The sequence below is a fragment of the Marmota marmota genome, unplaced genomic scaffold, assembly GCF_001458135.2.
Source record: "Marmota marmota marmota unplaced genomic scaffold, marMar, whole genome shotgun sequence".
Lineage (NCBI taxonomy): Eukaryota > Metazoa > Chordata > Mammalia > Rodentia > Sciuridae > Marmota > Marmota marmota.
In genome coordinates, this window is record NW_025999943.1 from 9,722,686 (window position 1) to 9,742,059 (window position 19,374).

Here is a 19,374-nt window from a genome sequence, read left to right on the forward strand (position 1 = left end):
CAGTAGAGGGGGCAGAGAGAGAAGAGGGGAGGGGAGGGGAGGGGAGGGGGGATAGTAGAGGATAGGAAAGGCAGCAGAACACAACAGACACTAGTATGGCAATATGTAAATCAATGGATGTGTAACTGATGTGATTCTGCAATCTGTATATGGGGTAAAAATGGGAGCTCATAACCCACTTGAATCAAAGTGTGAAATATGATATATCAAGAACTATGTAATGTTTTGAACAGCCAACAATAAAAAATTTTAAAAAAAAATTAAAAAATAAAAAATAAATAAAAAAATAAAAATATCAATTGGGGTTCCCCAAAAAAAAAAAAAGTAATGCATACAATTTAAAGTCTACTATATTGCAAATTATGGAACAATAAAAATTAAGATCAGTTCATATAGAAAATGGAGCAAAATTATAAATGATATGTATAATCACAGATGATAGTAATATATCAAGAAGAAATGGAAAATGAGAAATTCAATGAAAAACATTACAATGAATTATAATCATTATAACTAATTGAAATATAACCATTCATTTAACAGCAGATTCTTTTTAATAAATTGATGCAAATGTCAGTCTAGGTAATGGAGACTCTACAAGATTTTTCCACATAGACCCCAACGTGGGTTTTCAGAAGCAACATGTTGTTTAGAATTGTTAATGCCTTGAACACCAAATTATTTAATAAATATTTTTTCAAATATACAAAGTTAAAATAAAATAGATCATGAACAACTACTTAGCAGATTAGATTCAGGTATATTGATTTCTACACTCTAATATTTTTATCTATAGGTTGATTTTGGTTTTGTTCCCATATGTATTGCAATTTGCACCAGTCTTGAAATTATCTGGGATGTTGTTAATGCAATTTTATATTTAACAAAAGAGATCATTGTAACATTAAGTAATATATTGAGAAAACAGAATTATTTTATGAGGCTAATTAAAGCTAAAATGATTAGGAATTGCAGCCTCAAAAGTCAGACTACCTGGGTTTGGTTTAGTTCATTTACTTACTAGCTATGTGACATTAAAAAATGATGCTTACTCAAAAAAAAAAAAAAAAAAAAGAGGCATTTACCTAAAAGATTTATTTAGTGCCAAAAGCATACCAGCCTCTCCTCTTTCACAGTTGAAGCATTTCATTTAGATCCCAGTTAATTCTATAATATATTTATAAAACAGAGGCTGCTACAAAAGTAACATGTTCTAACTCTGTGCTTTACAATGGCTGGATTTTGATTGGAGTTTATAGATATGTAAACATATCTGATACAACAGATAACTCAGATCAGTCTCGTATTTATAATAAATACCCTGGGATATAAGCAATAAATAAGATGTGGGCCCTCAAGTTTCTTTAGTTTTAGGGGTAAAACTTATTCCTGTCTTGGGGCTGGGGTTATGGCTCAGTGGTAGAGCGCTAGCCTCGCACATGCAAGTCCCTGGGTTCAACTCTCAGCACCACATAAAAATAAATAAATAAATAGGTCGATAGATAGATAAATAAATAAATAAAATGCAGTTATTGTGTACAACTACAAAAAATAAAATTAAAAAAAAAACTAATTCCAGTCTTTATTTAAAAGTTAATTCTTAAGGTTCTGTCTTCATGCAGTCTTCTTTCATTTTTTATTGTCTTCCTTAATGATCTTATCCGCATCAGTGATATCCCTGTTCCCCAAACACTGATATCTGTATCTTTTTATTTCCAGACCAGACTTCTCACTTAATCACCAGACCCATGTATTTGCCTCTTTTCGGCATCTCTAGGAAATACCTAAGGCATCTCAAGTCAGCAACTTGAAATAAACTGCAGATGCCCTATTCCTGCCACTGTCTTAACACACACACACACACACACATACACACACACACACTTGCTTTATGTACAGTTTCTCTATTAATGTATAACAGCATTGGGACCTGTCTTATTTGACACACTACTCAACCAAGCACAATTCCTGGCACAATTGGAGTAGATTAATAATTAATAATAAATATATCAGTACAATTTATTAAAATTATAATTTTATTATAATTTTTATTGGTCTCACTGTCAAGCCTTGGGTACACAATGGTGAATAAAACAAATACTATTATTATATTAATAGAATTCATAGTCTAGTGTAAGATTTAGGTATTATGCTATCTCAAGGGTAGTAAGGTTTCATCAGAGAGAGCAATGAGAGTCAGGACTTCAAAGAAGTTTGAGAAGAATAGAATTTCATTAGAACTAAAGGAAGAATATTCCATATGAGGAGATAAATCAGTTAAATGCTATAGTAGATTGTATTTTCAAAAATGACTAAAGTAATATTTCTGGCCCCACATGCTCTTCCAGAAATTTGTCATTTTCCATCAAGAAGTAGAGCTTGTGTTTCTTCCTCAGGAACCTTTTTGACTACCTCAACTTATAGAGTATGAGTAGAAGTGACATTATGGTTCTTAAGAAACCTGGTCCTAGGGCTGGGGTTGTAGCTCAGTGGTAAAGCACTTGCCTCACATGCATGAGGCACTGGGTTCAATCCTCAGCACCACATAAAAATAAATAAAGATATGTGTCCATCTACAACTAAAAAAACTTTTTTTAAAAAACTGGGTCCTAAAAAAAAAAAAAAAAAAAAAAAAAAAAACTGGGTCCTAAAAGACAGTATATATATGAATCCAGTTGCCAATATTATTCTTAATAATGGAACATTGAATGCTGTGTGCTTAAGATCAGCAACTAAGAAAGGCTGGCTGTTCTCACTAGTATTCAACATTGAACTGGAAGACCTAGCCAGGACAGAAGGCAAGAAAAAGGTAAGATTTGCAGATATAAATAGAAGAAATAAAGCTGCCTTTATATGTAGACAGCATGATTGCTGTGTAGCAATTCTTAAAAGATCTATAGATAATAAAGCTACTAGAAGTACTAAGTAGTTTATCAGAGTCACAGGATACAGCATCACTATACAAAAATCAAAATCAATTTATTTCTTTAGCAATCTCAGATCCATCATGCTGAGTTTCTGAAAGTCTCTATACCTATGCCTATCCCCACTTTCTAGCAAATTACCAACCCCCTACTCCCCAGGAAAATAGAAATCATTAAGAGGATTTACCTCAGCATCTTTCTCATCACAGAAAAGAGTGGCAGGACCTACTGTCCAGTCCTACTAATTCTTCAAATCTTGACTTAAGCAACCCTTACTTGGAGAAGCTTTCCTTTATCTATTCCGCCCAAGAAGGAGAAAGCTATGTAATTTCTTAGCTTCTGTATTTCATCTTTAGGTAAGGTTGGGGTTTTGCTTGTTTATTTGTGATACTGAAGATTGAACCCAGGGATGCTGTACCACTGAGCTACATCCCCTCCCCTTTTTATTTACTTATTTATTTTATTTGAGACTGCCTCACTAAATTGTCAAGGCTGGCCTCAAACATGATCCTCTTGCCTCAGAGTCGTAAGTCACTGGGATTACAGGTGGGCCACCATGCCCAACTTTAGATCAGTTTTTAAATTAAAATTAATTTGCTGTGTCTAATATTGTTTGTATTAATTGTTTCACATTACTTACAGTTGCAAAACAGGGTCTCTTTTTTATCTCTTGAAACCATTTAAATGTTATTTCAAGACCCTACTTGGCAAGGAAGCCAGTTTTAGGCATCTTTAGGAGTTCACCATTTGTCTCCCTCTAGGAAAAAAAATACAACTGGAGAATGCTTTTGCACTTTTTTAAATATTGCAGCAAAAATATGCCATGTATTTTGTGTAAAGAAAGTAGCACCATTAAATTTCCCTCTTTTTTTTTTCCTATTTGCCACTTTTATTAGTGATACAAGGAAGTTGAGATGTTTTGTTAATGCATCATTTCTGCCTTGGTTTCCACAATAGGTATGACTGAATAAAAACAAGTATTGGAGTAATCAACTTTGACACACTAATTCTGATATTAATGTCAAATTATTCCATATATTTATGAAAAATTTAGAAAATGATGAAAATATCTCTATTGTTGAATGTTTATGGGTCAAAAAACTATTTACCTTAGCATAATGAAGTTGAATTAAATACTTTTGGTAGGAGTTGGGGTTGTGGTTCAGTGGTAGAGTGCTTGTCTAGCATGTGTGATGCACTGGGTTCGATCCTCAGCACCACATAAAAATAAACAAAATAAAGGTCCATTGACAACTAAAAAATATTTTTAAAAAATACTTTTGGTAATAATATGAGTGCACAAAAAGAAAGAATGTGAAGATGATGACAGAATTTTTTTTATATGTGTGAATATGAAAATAACCAAAGAAAGAAGTAGGAGTTCTTCTGCCCTGCGTGCGCGCGCGTGCGCGCACACACACACACACACACACACACAAATGAAAGTATGAAGATGATTGAATTTTTTTTAATGTGTGTGGATGTGAAAATAGCCAAAGAAGCAGAAATTCTTCTTTTGCCCCCCCCACACACACAAAAATTAGATTGTTTACAGATGGATTTTCTTCTTAAATACAGAAAGTGGCCCCCAAATACTTATGACCTTGCCTTGTTATTGCTGTCAGGAGGGCAAAGATCATGGCTCCTGGTGTAGTGGATCAGACTTTGGGCCACTTATTTTGCTGCTTAAGTTTCCTTCCTGAACAGGTGGGATAAAAGTAGACAACCATCTACCAAAAAACCCTCCCAGACCATTCTGGATTTGAAACACCACATCCCTTCTTCTTACTTTGGGGAAAGTGTATTAACTTAGGACAAAGAAAGATAATAGGTATTTTCTGCCATTTTTTTCCCCTTAATCTAAAAATGAAGTTCATGTAAGAGAGTGCTGCCAAACTTCTTACTAACATCATTTCTCTAATTGATTTCCACTTGAAAATGCTTTTCACAAACTAAGCTGCATTATGTAGTTTCTCCATTTTTTATAATCAGATTCCCATATGTAAGTATCAAACATCTTGTAATTGACATTGTTACTATTTTGAATTATAGTTAAAAAAAAAAGGACTGATTTTATAATATCATGCTTAATTGGCTCTCTTTAGAGTTAAAAGTAAGTACAAGGAGCTGAAATCTACTTTCATGGAGCTCAGTTGCTTTTTTGAAAAATCTATATGAGAAAACAAATCCTCCAGTGTTGATATCATGACCTAACTCCTCTTGTTATTTTTTTTCCTAATGTAAGATGAAGTTAATAACCACCAGAAGGCTAGAATCCACATAAGAAGACATGAAATCTTTTTAATTTTTTTCAGTTATTTATTCAGCAAATGATTAAATGCTAAACACTGTATTGTATAACAGTAAGACAGATATGGAATCAGCCTCAGTATGTTTTATAATTTATTTCTTACCTACAATCCAGCATTATATTATTTTGTTAATTTATGGTTTTATTGTTGTATGACATTTACATGATATTGAAATTTTTGGCTTTTTTTGTTGTTTGTTTGTTTGTTAACAGGGATTAAACCCAGGGGCACTCAACCCCTGAGCCATGTCATGTCCCCAGCCCTTTCTTATATTTTAAAATATAAAATATTTTACATATTTTAAATATTTTATATTATTCAAGGTTTTTCTGAGTTACTTAAAGCCTCACTAAGTGGCTGAAGCTGGCTTTGAACTCGCCATCTTCCTGCCTCAGCCTCCTGAGCCATGGCTTAATTATTTGATAGCTGGCCTTCTAGTTGCAAAGAAGCAAAGTTACCTTCTTTCCTTGCTCAGTTTCAAGGAGAAGGATTTTTTTCTTTTTAAGCACAAAGATTTTTAAAAGACCTAGATTGGTTTAGCAAATATAAGACCTCTTAGAAATCATCTTATTTCTTAAAACCCCCTACAAACCATCTGTATTGCTCTCTCAAATTCTCAGTCCTCTTCTACCTTCAAAATGTCAATTATTGCTTACTGACATATGCCTTCTGAGTACTGTGCAAAGATTAATCTCTCTTTAAAAAACTGATAAGATTAGCTGTGTCTCAAGTAAAAGTGTGCATGATAATTACATAAGGGTGACATAACTTTAAGAAAAGCCTTATGAGGCATTTGATCATGATCAATTTCTTTTAAGTTAATAGAATACATATACATCTGTATATAAAGATAGGTAAGATACCTGTCATACAAACACTTAGATTTGTAAATTAAATAGTATTTTTTCTATCTGATAATCTAATAATATGATAATGCCTAACATTAGAGTTGTCGTGGAACCAACCTAGATGCCCTTCAGTAGATGAATGGATTAAAAAATGTGGCCTTTATACACAATGGAATATTACTCAGCAATAAAAGAGAATAAAATCATTGTATTTGCAAGTAAATGGATGGAGTTAGAGAAGATAATGCTAAATGAAGTTAGCCAATCCCAAAAAAACAAATGCCGAATGTTTTCTCTGATATAAGGAGGCTAATTCATATTGGGATAGGAAGGGGAAGCATGGGGGGAATAGAGGAACTCTAGATAGGGCAGAGGGGAAGGGAGGGGGCATGGAGTTAGAAATGATGGTGGAATGTGATGGTCATCATTATTCAAAGTACATATATGAAGACACGAATTGGTGTGAATATACTTTGTATACAACCAGAGATATGAAAATTTGTACTCTATATGTGTAATATGAATTGTAAGGCATTCCACTGTCATGTAAATTTTTTAAAGTTAATAAAAAAAGAAATTAGAGTTGTCATTGGCTGGCACATAATAGTTTAACAGTTAATAAAAAGTGTCCTAAAATAGTTAACACCTTAGCTCACAAACATGGTCATAGATATTTCTAAAAACTATATAGTTATGTTCACAACTAGTATTTTGATGAATGTAAAAACAAAATCTTAACAGTTAATGAACAACAATTGTAATAGAATTCATCCCTAGTAATTTATAGTCTTGAGTTAAGCAACCGAAACTACAGAAAAGGCACATCTAAAAGCACTCATTTTTTTAACTTGTCACCTGAATTTTTACAGATCTTGTAATTGTATAATAATTTTGAGAACAAAATCTCTGGGTACAGTTGTGCACACCTATAATCCCAGTGGCTCAGGAGGCTGAGACAGGAGGATATTGAGTTCAAAGCCAGCCTCAGCAAAAATGAGGTGCTAAGCAACTCAGTGAGACCCTGTTTCTAAATAAAATACAAAACAGGGCTGGAGATGTGGCTCAGTGGTCAAGTGCCCCTGAGTTCAATCCCCAGTACCAAAATAAATAAATAAAGTTAAGGGCTAAGGTTGTGCTCAGTGGTAGAGCACTTGCCCCTGAGTTCAATCTCCAGTACCCAATAACAATAATAACAATAATTTTGAGAACAAGAGGTGAAGTTTGTGATGCCCATGACTTCTGTAAAAGACAAAATTTTTAATACTGTTCTATATGTGTAAAAGAAACGATGTAGTTATTTTGGAATTATAGTGCTTTATGGGGTGGGGATGTAGCTTAGTAATAGCATACTTACCTGGCTTGCCTGATGCCCTGGGCTCAATCATCAGAACTGTGGGAAGAAAAAAAAAAAAAGTTGTAGGCAGAGGGGGAAAAAAAAGTGGCTAAAAACCTGAAAGAAATCTCTGTTATCCAATAGGAAATTGTGAAAAATAATATCACCTCAGCATGGACAGTCATGTTGGCTAGCCTTTTAAATTTGACTGGCAAGTTGTTAGCATAAAGGATTTTTCAGGTTTCCAAAAAGGCAGCTTTCTAAAACATAAGTGTGATATTTCTTTTTTAATCGATAAAAACAAAAAGAGATTGATTTAATAATCATGTGAAGAAAGAAATTATGTGTGGCAAAAATTAATGTCTGAGGGGCTGGGGTCATAGCTCAGTGGTAGAGTGTTCACCTCACAAGTGGAAGGCACTGGGTTTGATCCTCAGCACCACATAAAAATAAAATAAAGGTATTATGTCCATCTATAACTAAAAAAATACTTTAAAAAAAAAGGATTAATGCCTGATGCAGACAACTCCGATAAGTCAAAGAAGATTTTATATGTATGAAATAGGATGGTTAAGGAATTGACTTGTAAAAAAAAAAAAAAAAAGAAACTATAGCATCTTTGTGTTTATACTTAGAATTCTTTAGCTCATAATTTTGATTTAAGGATATTGACTAAAAATTGCAAACTTTTTAAAAGCATTCAGTTGTTTGTCTTGTGAATCATTAATGCCAGTTGAGTTTTATCAAGGAATATGAGTACTAAATACTGTTTCTTCTTTGCTCCAGGTAAAACTTTAGTCAAGAAGCTGGCAAAAAAGGTAAGGGAAAGGAGGGGAAGTGTTGTTTGTTTTTGGTAAGATAGTGAACTTTTGGGGCTGGGGTTGTGGCTCAATGATAGAGGGCTTGCCTAGCGTGCATGAGGCACTGGGTTCAATCCTCAGCACCACATAAAAAAAAAATAAAGGTATTCTGTCCACCTACAACTAAAAATATATTTTTTTTAAAAAGATGGTGAACTTTTATAAATCAAATTGAAAGATTTTAATATATGTATTTATAGGATATCGAGGAGGTACTGGCAGGAATCCGTACAGCTAATTGTGGATCAACTTTTTTTAGAGACCTTGGTGATAAAGGTAATTTTAATTAGTTACACATGACAGTACAATGATCTTGACAATTCATACATTTGAATCAAATGGGGTATAATTTCTCATTTTTCTGATTGTACAGGTTGCAGAATTACATTGGTCATATAGTCACTGCAACATTTGTGAGACCTCATCTCAACAAAAAATCCTTTTTAACCCATCTTCTCTCCTCAATTGGATCATTCAAAGATTACCTTAAAAATTAGTTCCTCTACAGTATCTATGATTATCTAAATCTGGAAATGATTTCACATTTTTTCTTAACTGTTAACTGTTACTATCAGAACATGATTTGTGTTAATGCAGGAGTGTTCAGAAGTAAAATGATTAGATGATTATGGGATCTGTACTCTAATCCTAATTTGAACAGACTAAGTGAGTGGGAACTATAGGGAGGTGGAGCATAGCTTAAGAAGTGGGTCTCTGTGGGTATTCTCCTAGAGATTATATCTTGTACCCCTGGCTCCTACCTTTTTCTACTTTCTGGATACCATGAGATGAGCAGCTTTCTTCCCCCATACCCTTCTGCCATGATGTTCTGCTTCAGCTTGGACCCAGAGCAATGAAGTAGGCTGACCTGACCATGGACCTCTGAAACTATGAGTCAAAACAAATTTTGCTTCCTCTAAGATATTTTGCTTAAAGCAATGAAAAACTGATTAACATAGTACATATTAGTGGTATATAGCATTTTCTGTTTGGTCTCTTAATGGAAATATAAATTATCATCTCTGAAGAATTCTCGCCAAAAAGAATTCTTGCTGGGTATGGTAGCGCAGGCTATAATCCCAGCAACTCCCAAGGGTGAGTCAGAAGGATCACAAGTTCAAGACCAGGCTTAACAATGTATCAAGCCCCTGAGCAACTTAACAAGACCATCTCTTAAAATCAAAAAGGATTGTAGGTAGCTTGGTGGTAAAGTGCTCCTGAGTTCAGTCCCCAGTACAAAAAAAACAAAAACAAAAATCAAACCTGAATCTCAGGAGCTGTGGCTTAGGGGTAGAGCACTTGCCTGGCATGTGTGAGGCCCTGGGTTTGATCCTCAGCACAGCATATAAATAAATAAAATAAAAGATCCATTGGCACTAAAAAGTATATTTAAAAAAAAACCTGAATCTCAGCACACCTCTGGATCTAAGTGTCAGTTTGTAGGAAATAGAGAAGTTAGAGAAATGTGTAAAATTTTATGGAGGACATGTAATCATCAAAATTTCCTATAATGTTGGAAACTATAGGACAAATGTGAAAACCTTATTCAGGCCTACCAATTAAAAAATGACTACATTCTCCTTTTTGAAATGCTGGCTTTGTGGCAGTTTTCAGGTACTCTCTTCATCTCCTCAAAGTTCCTAAGTTTAAGAACTTTCTTACATAAGTCAGTGATCTAGCATTCTCAACAGAAATCCTATGATAACTTCTGAGTGACCCATCTTAGATCATGGCCTGTGCCGAAACCAGGCCCTGGCACCAGGCTAATATACCCCCCTCACTAGCTTGGGCCAGAGCTACTTACCTGTTTCTACATTACAAGAATCAGTGATTGACTTAGGCCAGTCAACACCTACCTCTAAAGGGGAAAAAAATAGAGTCATCCTGGGACAGCTGGATGTGTAACTTAGTCCAAGCCAAGAGATCTGAGAATCAGGGGAATCTATAGTGTAAACCTCAGTCTGAGCTTAGGAGAGAAAAAGCTGAATTCCTTCTTCCTCTGTTTTTTTGTTGAACAGATTATAATGCCCACCCGTATCTGGGAGGGCAGGCTACTGTACTGAATCTACCAATTTAATCATATGCTGATATCAACCAGAAGCACCATCATAGACATACTCAGAAATAGTGTTTAATTGAGCACTGCTTGACAGTTCTCACATCCTCTGTACTAGTAACTTGATAAAACAGGTCTTTCCCCCGCTCCAAGCAGGAGGACTGTATTTCAACTCTATTATAAAATTTTCCCTCTGTGTTTAGGAGAGTTAAAGTAAAAATTATGGGAGTCTTGTTGTTGTTGTTGTTTACTTGGATGAAGTTTCATTATTAACACCTCCATGAGGATACTATTAAGCCATCTAAAATGTATTTCTTAGTATGTTTTTACTTTCTGTCTTTCAGGGCTAATTTCGTATACTGAGTATCTTTTCTTGCTTACAATCCTCACTAGTAAGTATCCCGTAATTTTTACAGCAATCTTGTGAATTCTCTCTTCTTACCAAACAGTATTTTTGAAGTTTGACATTTATGTCTTAATCATTAAAAAATACTGGTGCATTAACTTTAGCTTCTATATCTACAAAATGTAAACACTATATTAGATTATCCCTTCTACCTCCCGTGCACCATGGCATCCCAGAACTTTATTTCCTAAATAGAAGCCTTGTTGAACACACGAGTCATAGTTAACCTTCACTTGTGAACATTAAAAACCCTCACCTGACATTACATACAAAATTCCTGACCAGTACTCTTCAAAAGTGTGAAGGTCATAGAGAACAAAGAAAGAATGAGAAACTTCTACAGATGGAGAAGGGTAAGGACAAATGACAACTACATGCAGCATGATATTTGATCCTAGAGTAGAAAAGTAGCATAAGTGTGGGGAACGGGGCAACATGAAATTCAAATAAAGTCTTTAGTTTATTTCATATGGCATATCAATATTAATTTCTTTATCTTGATAAATGTGCTATGGTTATGTGAGATGTTGGCTTTAGAAAAAGCTGGGTAGCAAATCTGTGAGGACTCTTCTACTATCTTTACAATATTTCTTTGAGTTTGAAAGGATTACAAAGTTAAAAGATTTTTTTTAAAACTACTCTGAGAAAGAGAAGTAATCATCATTAGTAATATAGCCAAGAAAATATAAGAATATAAGAAATAAAGTTCTTATATTCTTAATAAATAAGTAAATAATAATAAATAAATAGATAAATAAATCCTTAATAAATAAATAAGCTAATGAAATAAAGTTCTCAGTTAATTTTGCATTGAAAGGCAGAGCTGTAGAGCAGAAGCTCCCATGAAAAAAGTGCTAGACAAAGCAGGGGCAAAGCCTTCACACCAAATATCCACCTTTGAAAATTGAGAAAGAGTACATTGTTTTCTCAGTTTAAGCACTTACTCATATAGTCTCAGATGGCTTGTTTCAGATTTGAGCATTATCTGCAGATAGCTTGCATTTCACCAACATTTACATAATTACTCATTTTTACTTCATTTCAGAACCTCATACTGGGTTTCATGTTGCTTTTAAAATGCTAGATGCAGATGGCAATGAGATGATTGAGAAAAAGGAGTTTTTTAAGGTAAGTAAATAGTTGCTAGTTATTTTAGATTTTCATAAAACACTTGATACTTGTACAATAATTTTTCATTTCTAAAATAATCAAAATTATGGTTACCATTCTGACTGGAGTGAGATGAAATCTTAGTGTAGTTTTGATTTGCATTTCTCTGCTAAGAATGTTGAATGTTTTTTCATGTATTTGTTGGCCATTTGCATTTCTTCTTTTGGGAAAGATCTGTTTTAGTTCATTTGCCCCTTTATTGATTTGGGTTTTTTTTTTTTTTCAGTGTTGAATTCTGTAATGTATTCTGGATATTAATGCCCTATATGAGAAGGAGGTGCAAAGATCTCTCATTCTTTGGATGCTCTCTTCACACTCTTTTTAATTGTTTCCTTTGTTGTACAGAAGCATTTTAATTTGAAGTCATCCCACTCATTGCTGGAGAGGACAGGGGGGAAAAGGTACACTCATACATTGTTGATAGTACTGCAAATTTGTACAACTACTTTGGAAAGCAGTATAGAAATTCCTCAAATGACTAGGAATGGACTGACCATATGACCTAGCCATTCCACTTGTTGGTATTTATCCAAAAGACATAAATCAGCATACTATAGTGTTACATGCATACCAATATATACAACAGCTCAATTTATAGTAGCCAACTTATAGAACCAGCCTAGGTGTCTCCCTTAATAGATAAATAGATAAAGAAAATCTAGTATACATACAGAATGGAGATTGCCTCCACCATAAAGAATAATTAAATTATATTATTTGCCAGTGAATGGGTAGAACACATCATGATGTGTGAAATAAGCCATATTCAGATAGTCAAGAAAATATGAATATTTTCTCACATATGCATAAGGAATTTTAACAAAAGAAATCTCACCAAAATAGGAGAACACTGAAGTAGTTAAAGGGGATTGAGAGGGAGGGAGAAGAAATAGGAAAGGGTAGGAACTGCATTCTGACCAAATTATGCTGTATGTACATACGAATATATCACAATGAATTTCATTTTTATGTGTAACTGTAATGCAAAGCAATCTGAATGTAGACTCCTATATTTTTTTTTCCTGCCTGTATAATCTTACCCTAACCAATTAGAAGCACTTTTTTAGCAATGTACCTTTATCACACAACTATAATGTTCAGAAATACCTCTCTTCAGGGCTGGGGATATAGCTCAGTTGGTAGAGTGCTTGCCTTGCCTGTACAAGGCCCTGGGTTCAATCCCCAGCACCACAAAAAAAAAAAAAAGAAAAGAAATACCTCTCTTCAGTCTCATTTCTCAGAAATGTAAGTAGTTGTGTTACTTAAGATTGGGCTACAGATAGGAAGAAACTAAAATGCCTCCTATGCACACACACAGAGGTGGGACAAGGGAAGGATTGAAAAATAGACACAGAACTTTCATATTTAACCAAGAAACATAAATTCAGTGAAGCACGATGTTGCCCCCTAAAACAGGACCAGGTACAGAAATCTCAGCATGTTCTTTGGCACTGCAGAGTGGTCAGGCAGGGCCAGATAATAATGCTGTGCTTCTCTAACGTAGAGCCTTGCCAGACCTAAGAGACTTAATTTTATTTATTTGGAGTTTATATCACTCTTCAAAAAAAAATTATAGTCTCTCTGCTTAACACTTTCATTTCAGGCTCTTCTGGTTTGTGTAAGTATCAGGTGGTTTGGGGCTTTTTTGTTTTGTTTTTTGGGTTTTGGGTTTTTGGGTTTGGGGGGGGGTTTGGAACAGGAGTTGGGGGTACCAAACCCAGGGCTTTGCGAATGTGAGGCAAACACTTTGCCACTGAGCTACATCCCAGCCCTACTCTGGTATAGGTCACAAAAGAAATCCAATGTCTCAATGTCTCCAAATAGTTAAGTTCTGTCTCCAACTTTCTAGTGTTTCCAGAAAAACATATTGTTTTACAGTAATAATAAAATCAACTATTATAAGAGCAGTATTATAATGGCAAATTCAGTAAGCAAATTGGTGTGCAAACACAAAACTTACACAAATATTAAGCTTAACTGCCAGGAGCCAGAGTGCAAACCTGCTTGAGATTAGCCAACAGCTTTAAATGCACAGAGCCTTTTAAATGAAGCTAGTATGGCTGAGAGAGTTGAGTTTTTAATTTTTTAATTAATTTAAAATTTAAATTGAAACACTGACATTTACTTTAGTTATTGGGAAATTTAGTATGAAACAAGTTGGGTATGTGAATCTACTTTTTCAATTGTAAATTTTATAAAATCTAAATAAAGATTTAAGTTTTTCCAGTGGAAATCTGAATTGAGACATCCTATAAATATACAATATATATTGGCTTTGGAAGGAGGAGGAAAGAAATGTAAAATATTCTTGTTTTTATATTAATATTTGATGAAATAATAATCTGAATTAATTAGTTTCACCTTTTTGTTTGTTTTACTTTCTTTTTTTTTTTTTCCAGAGGGAATGGTACTGGGGCTTATGGGGGCACTTAACCTCTGAGCCACATCCCCAGCCCTTTATTTAGAGACAGGGCCTCACTAAGTTGCTTATGGCCTTGCTAAATTGCTAGGGCTGGCTTTGAACTTGGAATCCTTCCTCTGTAGTATAACTGCTTAGAAAACTTATATTTCTTTTGGTCAGAACTACTTCAAGATTATAGACTGAGAAAAATTTTTACACAAATTTTATTACATGCCCTTTATGACAACCATTCTAAATGCTAAAAAGATTTTTGTACTCCTGGGTTTGCAGCTTAAGAAAGAAAGCTTAAGAAATTCCATTGGGGGCTGGGGATGTGGCTCAAGCGGTAGCGCGCTTGCCTGGCATGCGTGCAGCCCGGGTTCTATCCTCAGCACCACATACAAACAAAGATGTTGTGTCCGCCGAAAACTAAAAAATAAATATTAAAATTCTCTCTCTCTCTCTTAAAAAAAATAGAATTGTTTAAAAAAAAAGATGTTAATAAGAGAAACTGGATGTAGAATATATGAGAACACTCTGTTAACATAAAAAAAAAAAAGAAATTCCATTGGATTGAAGTTACATGAAATATACCTCTGGATATATGAAGTTTCACTGTACTATTCAGATAAGAAGGTAGATATATATATATTTAGTTGTAGATGGACACAATAACTTTATTTATTTATTTTTATTTTATTTTTACTGAGGATTGAACCCAGAGCCTCATACATGCGAGGCAAGTCCTCTATCACTGAGCTACGGCCCCAGTCCCCCTAAAAAGGTAGTAATCTTATTACAGAATTCATTTTCTCAAAGTGGTAGAAGTTAAATTTAGTAGAAGGCTATAGAGAAAACCATACTGTTTAACTACTTGAAGAATATGTGAATGTATTCAAAAATATATGTAAGAGATATGGTTGTGAAAATATTTGTTTCATTAGAAAGTCAGTGTGAGCAAATGCTAGCAAATGTAGATATTGCTAAAGAAGCAGTGTGAATAAAGTTTATCCTATCAAAAGCAGCCTAGAATTCCTTCAAGGGTTGAATATACATATATGAGTAGACTAAATGGAAAGAACCAAGAATTTCAGATATTATGGCTTTTACTCAGAACTACAAGTAAAAAAAAAAATAATACTCAAAAAGTAAGGAGGAAAGGAAATACTAGACAGACATAAGTTTATCTTTGAATTCAATTGCATTCATGCTGAAGAAAGCAGAAAAATATGAAGAGTGATTAGAAAGAACATTATTATTATTTATTTATATTCTCTTGGGGACTTTAGTGTTACAAAATTTGAAACTTTTGTAGCAGCATTGCTGCTTTTGTACAGCATAGCTAAAGTGTGAACCTCTTTCAGCTGTTTATACCTAAGAAGTAGGATCTCTCATGTGAACTGTACTGTCAGGAAAAACCAGCAGACAGTTATTACAGACTTAACAATAAAGAGTTAATCACACTTTTGTTAATATTTTAACAATTAAGAATTAATCACAGTCTTCCAAAATCCATCTCTGGCTGCAGTATGGAAAATGAATTAAATGAGATTGAAGGCAAGGAGCCTCCCTATGCTATTGAAATAGTAGAGTTTACAACTTTGGGAAGGATGAAATACAATCAGGAGTTATTATGGAATAGCTTCTGTAGGACCTGGCTTCCATTTAGATTAATGAGGGGAAAAGCAAAATTAGTAGGCAATCCTTTTCCCAGACTACCTACTAGGAATAATGATAGCACTCATTGATCAAAGAGAAGAGTCGTACTTGATTGAGGATTGGTTGTATCTGACATACACAAAATAAAGATGAGCAAATTGATATGCAGTCAATATTACAGCCATAATTTGAATCCAGGGCATCCACTTTTAGAACTCTGCTCTTTCCTCAATGTCTACCTACCTCATTTGAAGGAGAATTCAGAGAAACACTGGGTTGAGAAAGATCTTAACTCTGAACTTGGAAATGTTAAGCTTGATAAACTAGTAGAACATCCCTATAGAGAAACAAATATAGTTGACTGACTGGAGATTCACCAAGAATTCAGCCAGGACTGGGAAACATTTTCATAGAGGTGGTAATTAAATCATGAGACTATATGGCCTCAAAGTGAGAGAATGTACAATGAAAAGGAGTAAGACCAGTCCTGGAACAGTATCATTTACAAGGTTCAAGCTGAAATCAACAAGGAACAAAATAGTAAGCAGAGTGAGGGTAATCAAATCTTGGAAAGAAAAGAGTAACAAAAAAAAAAAAAGAGTGTTTAAAAACAAACTCTTTTTAGGGTTCAATCCTCAGCACCACATAAAAATAAAAAAATAAAATGAATGTATTGTGTCCAACTACAACTTTAAAAAAAAATTTTTTTTAAAACTAAACTCTTTTAAAAGTGGCTTAATAGGATAGAGACTGAGTAGAGAGCCCCTTAAATTTGTAGTTATCTCAGGGCTTCAGGGACAAGAAACAGATTTTTGACATTATTCAGGTAGAGGTAATTCATATGGAAAGATCATAATGCATAAAGGTGAGATTCTTTTAGGTTAATTAACCTGTTAGAATTTGTGCGTACCATTAATTTCCCTAGACTTGGGTGAGCTTTCTGGTTTTATTCCTGAGAAAGACAGGCCTAGGGAGCGAAATCTTATATCCACAGACTAATAAAATTAGAGGTAATTTTATAAAGTGGACTTGGCAGAGCCCCAGATATTACTGCCATACTTAACTAAGACTACAGTTTTGATGCACTTTACAAATGTTTTGGTGGGAAGAGGAGGCCCAGTCGTAAGCCTATAGATAAAAGAGGTACTAAACATTAAACTGAGAAAAAAAGGCAGTGGAGGGTATGTTGTTTCCGTGTTCACACAGCAATGTTAGTGTGCCTTTTCAGTACACCGTCTTTCCTTAGTGTATAGCTTCTGCATCTGCTCATACCTACTTTAAGATTTTTCAAAACCTTTTTTTACATAACAGTTTAATACAGTTATAGAACAGTTTCTGAACATGGCTGGTTTCTCCCTAAATGTTTGAAAAATCTCAGGATCAGCTCATAATTAAGAAAACAAGAAAATAATATGTTAGGATACATCACTGATTTTTTTTTTAAGTTTAAAATTATGAAAGTCAATCTTGTAAGCCTGTAAAAGGTTCTTTTTGCTGATCATAGAAATGAAACACTAAGCTTGATAACTCATAGAGTATGATATGTATGTCAGGGTTTTTTTTTAAAGCATTGAGAAGAAAATTACATTCATATTAGTTACTTGAATAGTGATCTCACTTCCACAATCCTTATATTAGTAAATTTAAGTATGTAGCATCTTATATTTGAAATGTTTTTGAAAGAAACAGTTCATTTCAGATCAGAAAAGCATAAAGAACAGGGGTTATTTAATATATCTGAATGCTTCCCCCGTAAATTTTACTTATGTGTTCCACACCATAAATGCCAAAAAAGTCATAAGAACCACTTTCATACTCAAAACATAAATGGAAGCTGGGCGCAGTAGTGTGTGCCTATAATCCCAGTGGCTTGGGAGGTTGAGGCAGGCAAATCGATTGTGAGTTCAAAGCCAGCCTCAGCAACTTAGCAAGACACTTAGCAACTCAGACCCCTGTCTCTAAATAAAATATAAAAAAGGTCTGGGGATGTTGCTCAGTGGTTAAGCACCCTGGATCCAATCCTTAGTACCAAAACACATACACACACACACACACACACACACAATAAATGTAACAAAGTGATTTGAACAGCAAATGTGAAAATAATGAAATATATTAATGCAGAGTCCCATGATATTGTCCTAAAATACAAACTGTCTCAGTTTGTTATTTTTGTATTTTGTGGTTACATATACATTTTATTAATATCCACATCTAAAAACTACATTGCAAGTGTATTGCTTACTTCTTTATCCCAAGAACTCATAAAATAATAGCAATCTGCATGAATTTTTCTCTGTCAAGTAATAATAAACGTAGCTGACAGTGATCAAAGCCAGTAGTAGTTAACCATTTAATCTTTACCTTGATAGATGGTTCATCTGCTTATGTGGGATGAGTGCCAGGGTTTAAATGCAGCTTCTCTAAACAATAGATTAGAGACAAGTCTATTTACAGTTATAAATTGTTCCTTAGGTGGTCCTTTTGGGTAGGAAAGGCTATATTCTTAATATGATGGTGTTTTATAATTTTATCATGCTAAATATATCTGCTAGAGTTATTACTAAATAATATAAAAACCCTCAGTAGAATTTTTTCTTTTTGATTTTGTATCTTATTCCAGAGATTAAACTCTACATACTTCATTTTCAGCCTGAAATTGAAAATAATAACCAACACAAATTTAAGTAGTCAATTTGGCAGTACTTTCTAAATCATTCAGAATTTGTATTTACAAATAGATACCCTCCTGAATCTTTTATAACTTCCATATAACAACTTCGTCATCTTTTTGTTTGTCTAACATAACACCCCTATTTCCACCAGAAACATTTTCTTCCTTTACCCACTCCTTTAATAGTTTTTAATCATTCATGTCTCTGCCCCAATGTCATCCCCTCAGGAAAAATACCTGGAATAAATCAGTCTAACAGTAACCCCTCCTCAGCAATCTCTCAATCCAGTTACCCTGCTTTTATTTTATTTTAGTCATAGCATTTGAGGTTATCTGAAATGACTTTGTTTACTTGTTTATTTTCTCTAGACTATTAGAATGTAAGTTCAGTGGGAGCAAATACATTATCTATCATTTACCACTATTTTCCCAGAAGAACACTGATCACATAGTAGACACTTGGTAGCTTATCATCTTGAATCAGTGTCATGTACCACCATTTTAAAAAGAACCTTAGGAGGGGCTGGGGTTGTGGCTCAACAGTAGCAAAGCACTAGGTTCGATTCTAAGTGCCGCATAAAAATAAATAATCAAAAGAAAGGTATTGTGTCTAATTACAACTAAAAAATAAAATAAAAAAAAAAACCATAGGAGATCAGAGAGACCTTTTGACCTAGGTCTCTAGAGGAAAATCTTTATATGCTTTTTCTAATGGAGATTTAGTACAGAAC

The 19,374-nt window shown here is 34.0% G+C and overlaps 1 protein-coding gene across 5 annotated transcripts in view; it reads left to right on the plus strand.

Annotated features, from left to right (window-relative positions):
* The window catches only part of Micu2 (mitochondrial calcium uptake 2), a 110,415-nt gene that overhangs the window by 64,997 nt on the left and 26,044 nt on the right, over positions 1 to 19,374 (plus strand). For 3 of the 5 annotated variants that reach the window (XM_015499333.2, XM_048801418.1, XM_015499331.2), the window contains exons 3-6: positions 8,204 to 8,235; positions 8,478 to 8,553; positions 10,678 to 10,725; positions 11,785 to 11,867. In XM_015499333.2, coding sequence (XP_015354819.1) covers positions 8,204 to 8,235; positions 8,478 to 8,553; positions 10,678 to 10,725; positions 11,785 to 11,867 — 239 coding nt within the window. The remainder of the gene's footprint in view (positions 1 to 8,203; positions 8,236 to 8,477; positions 8,554 to 10,677; positions 10,726 to 11,784; positions 11,868 to 19,374) is intronic. The other 2 variants (XM_015499332.2, XM_048801417.1) reach the window with 2 other exon arrangements.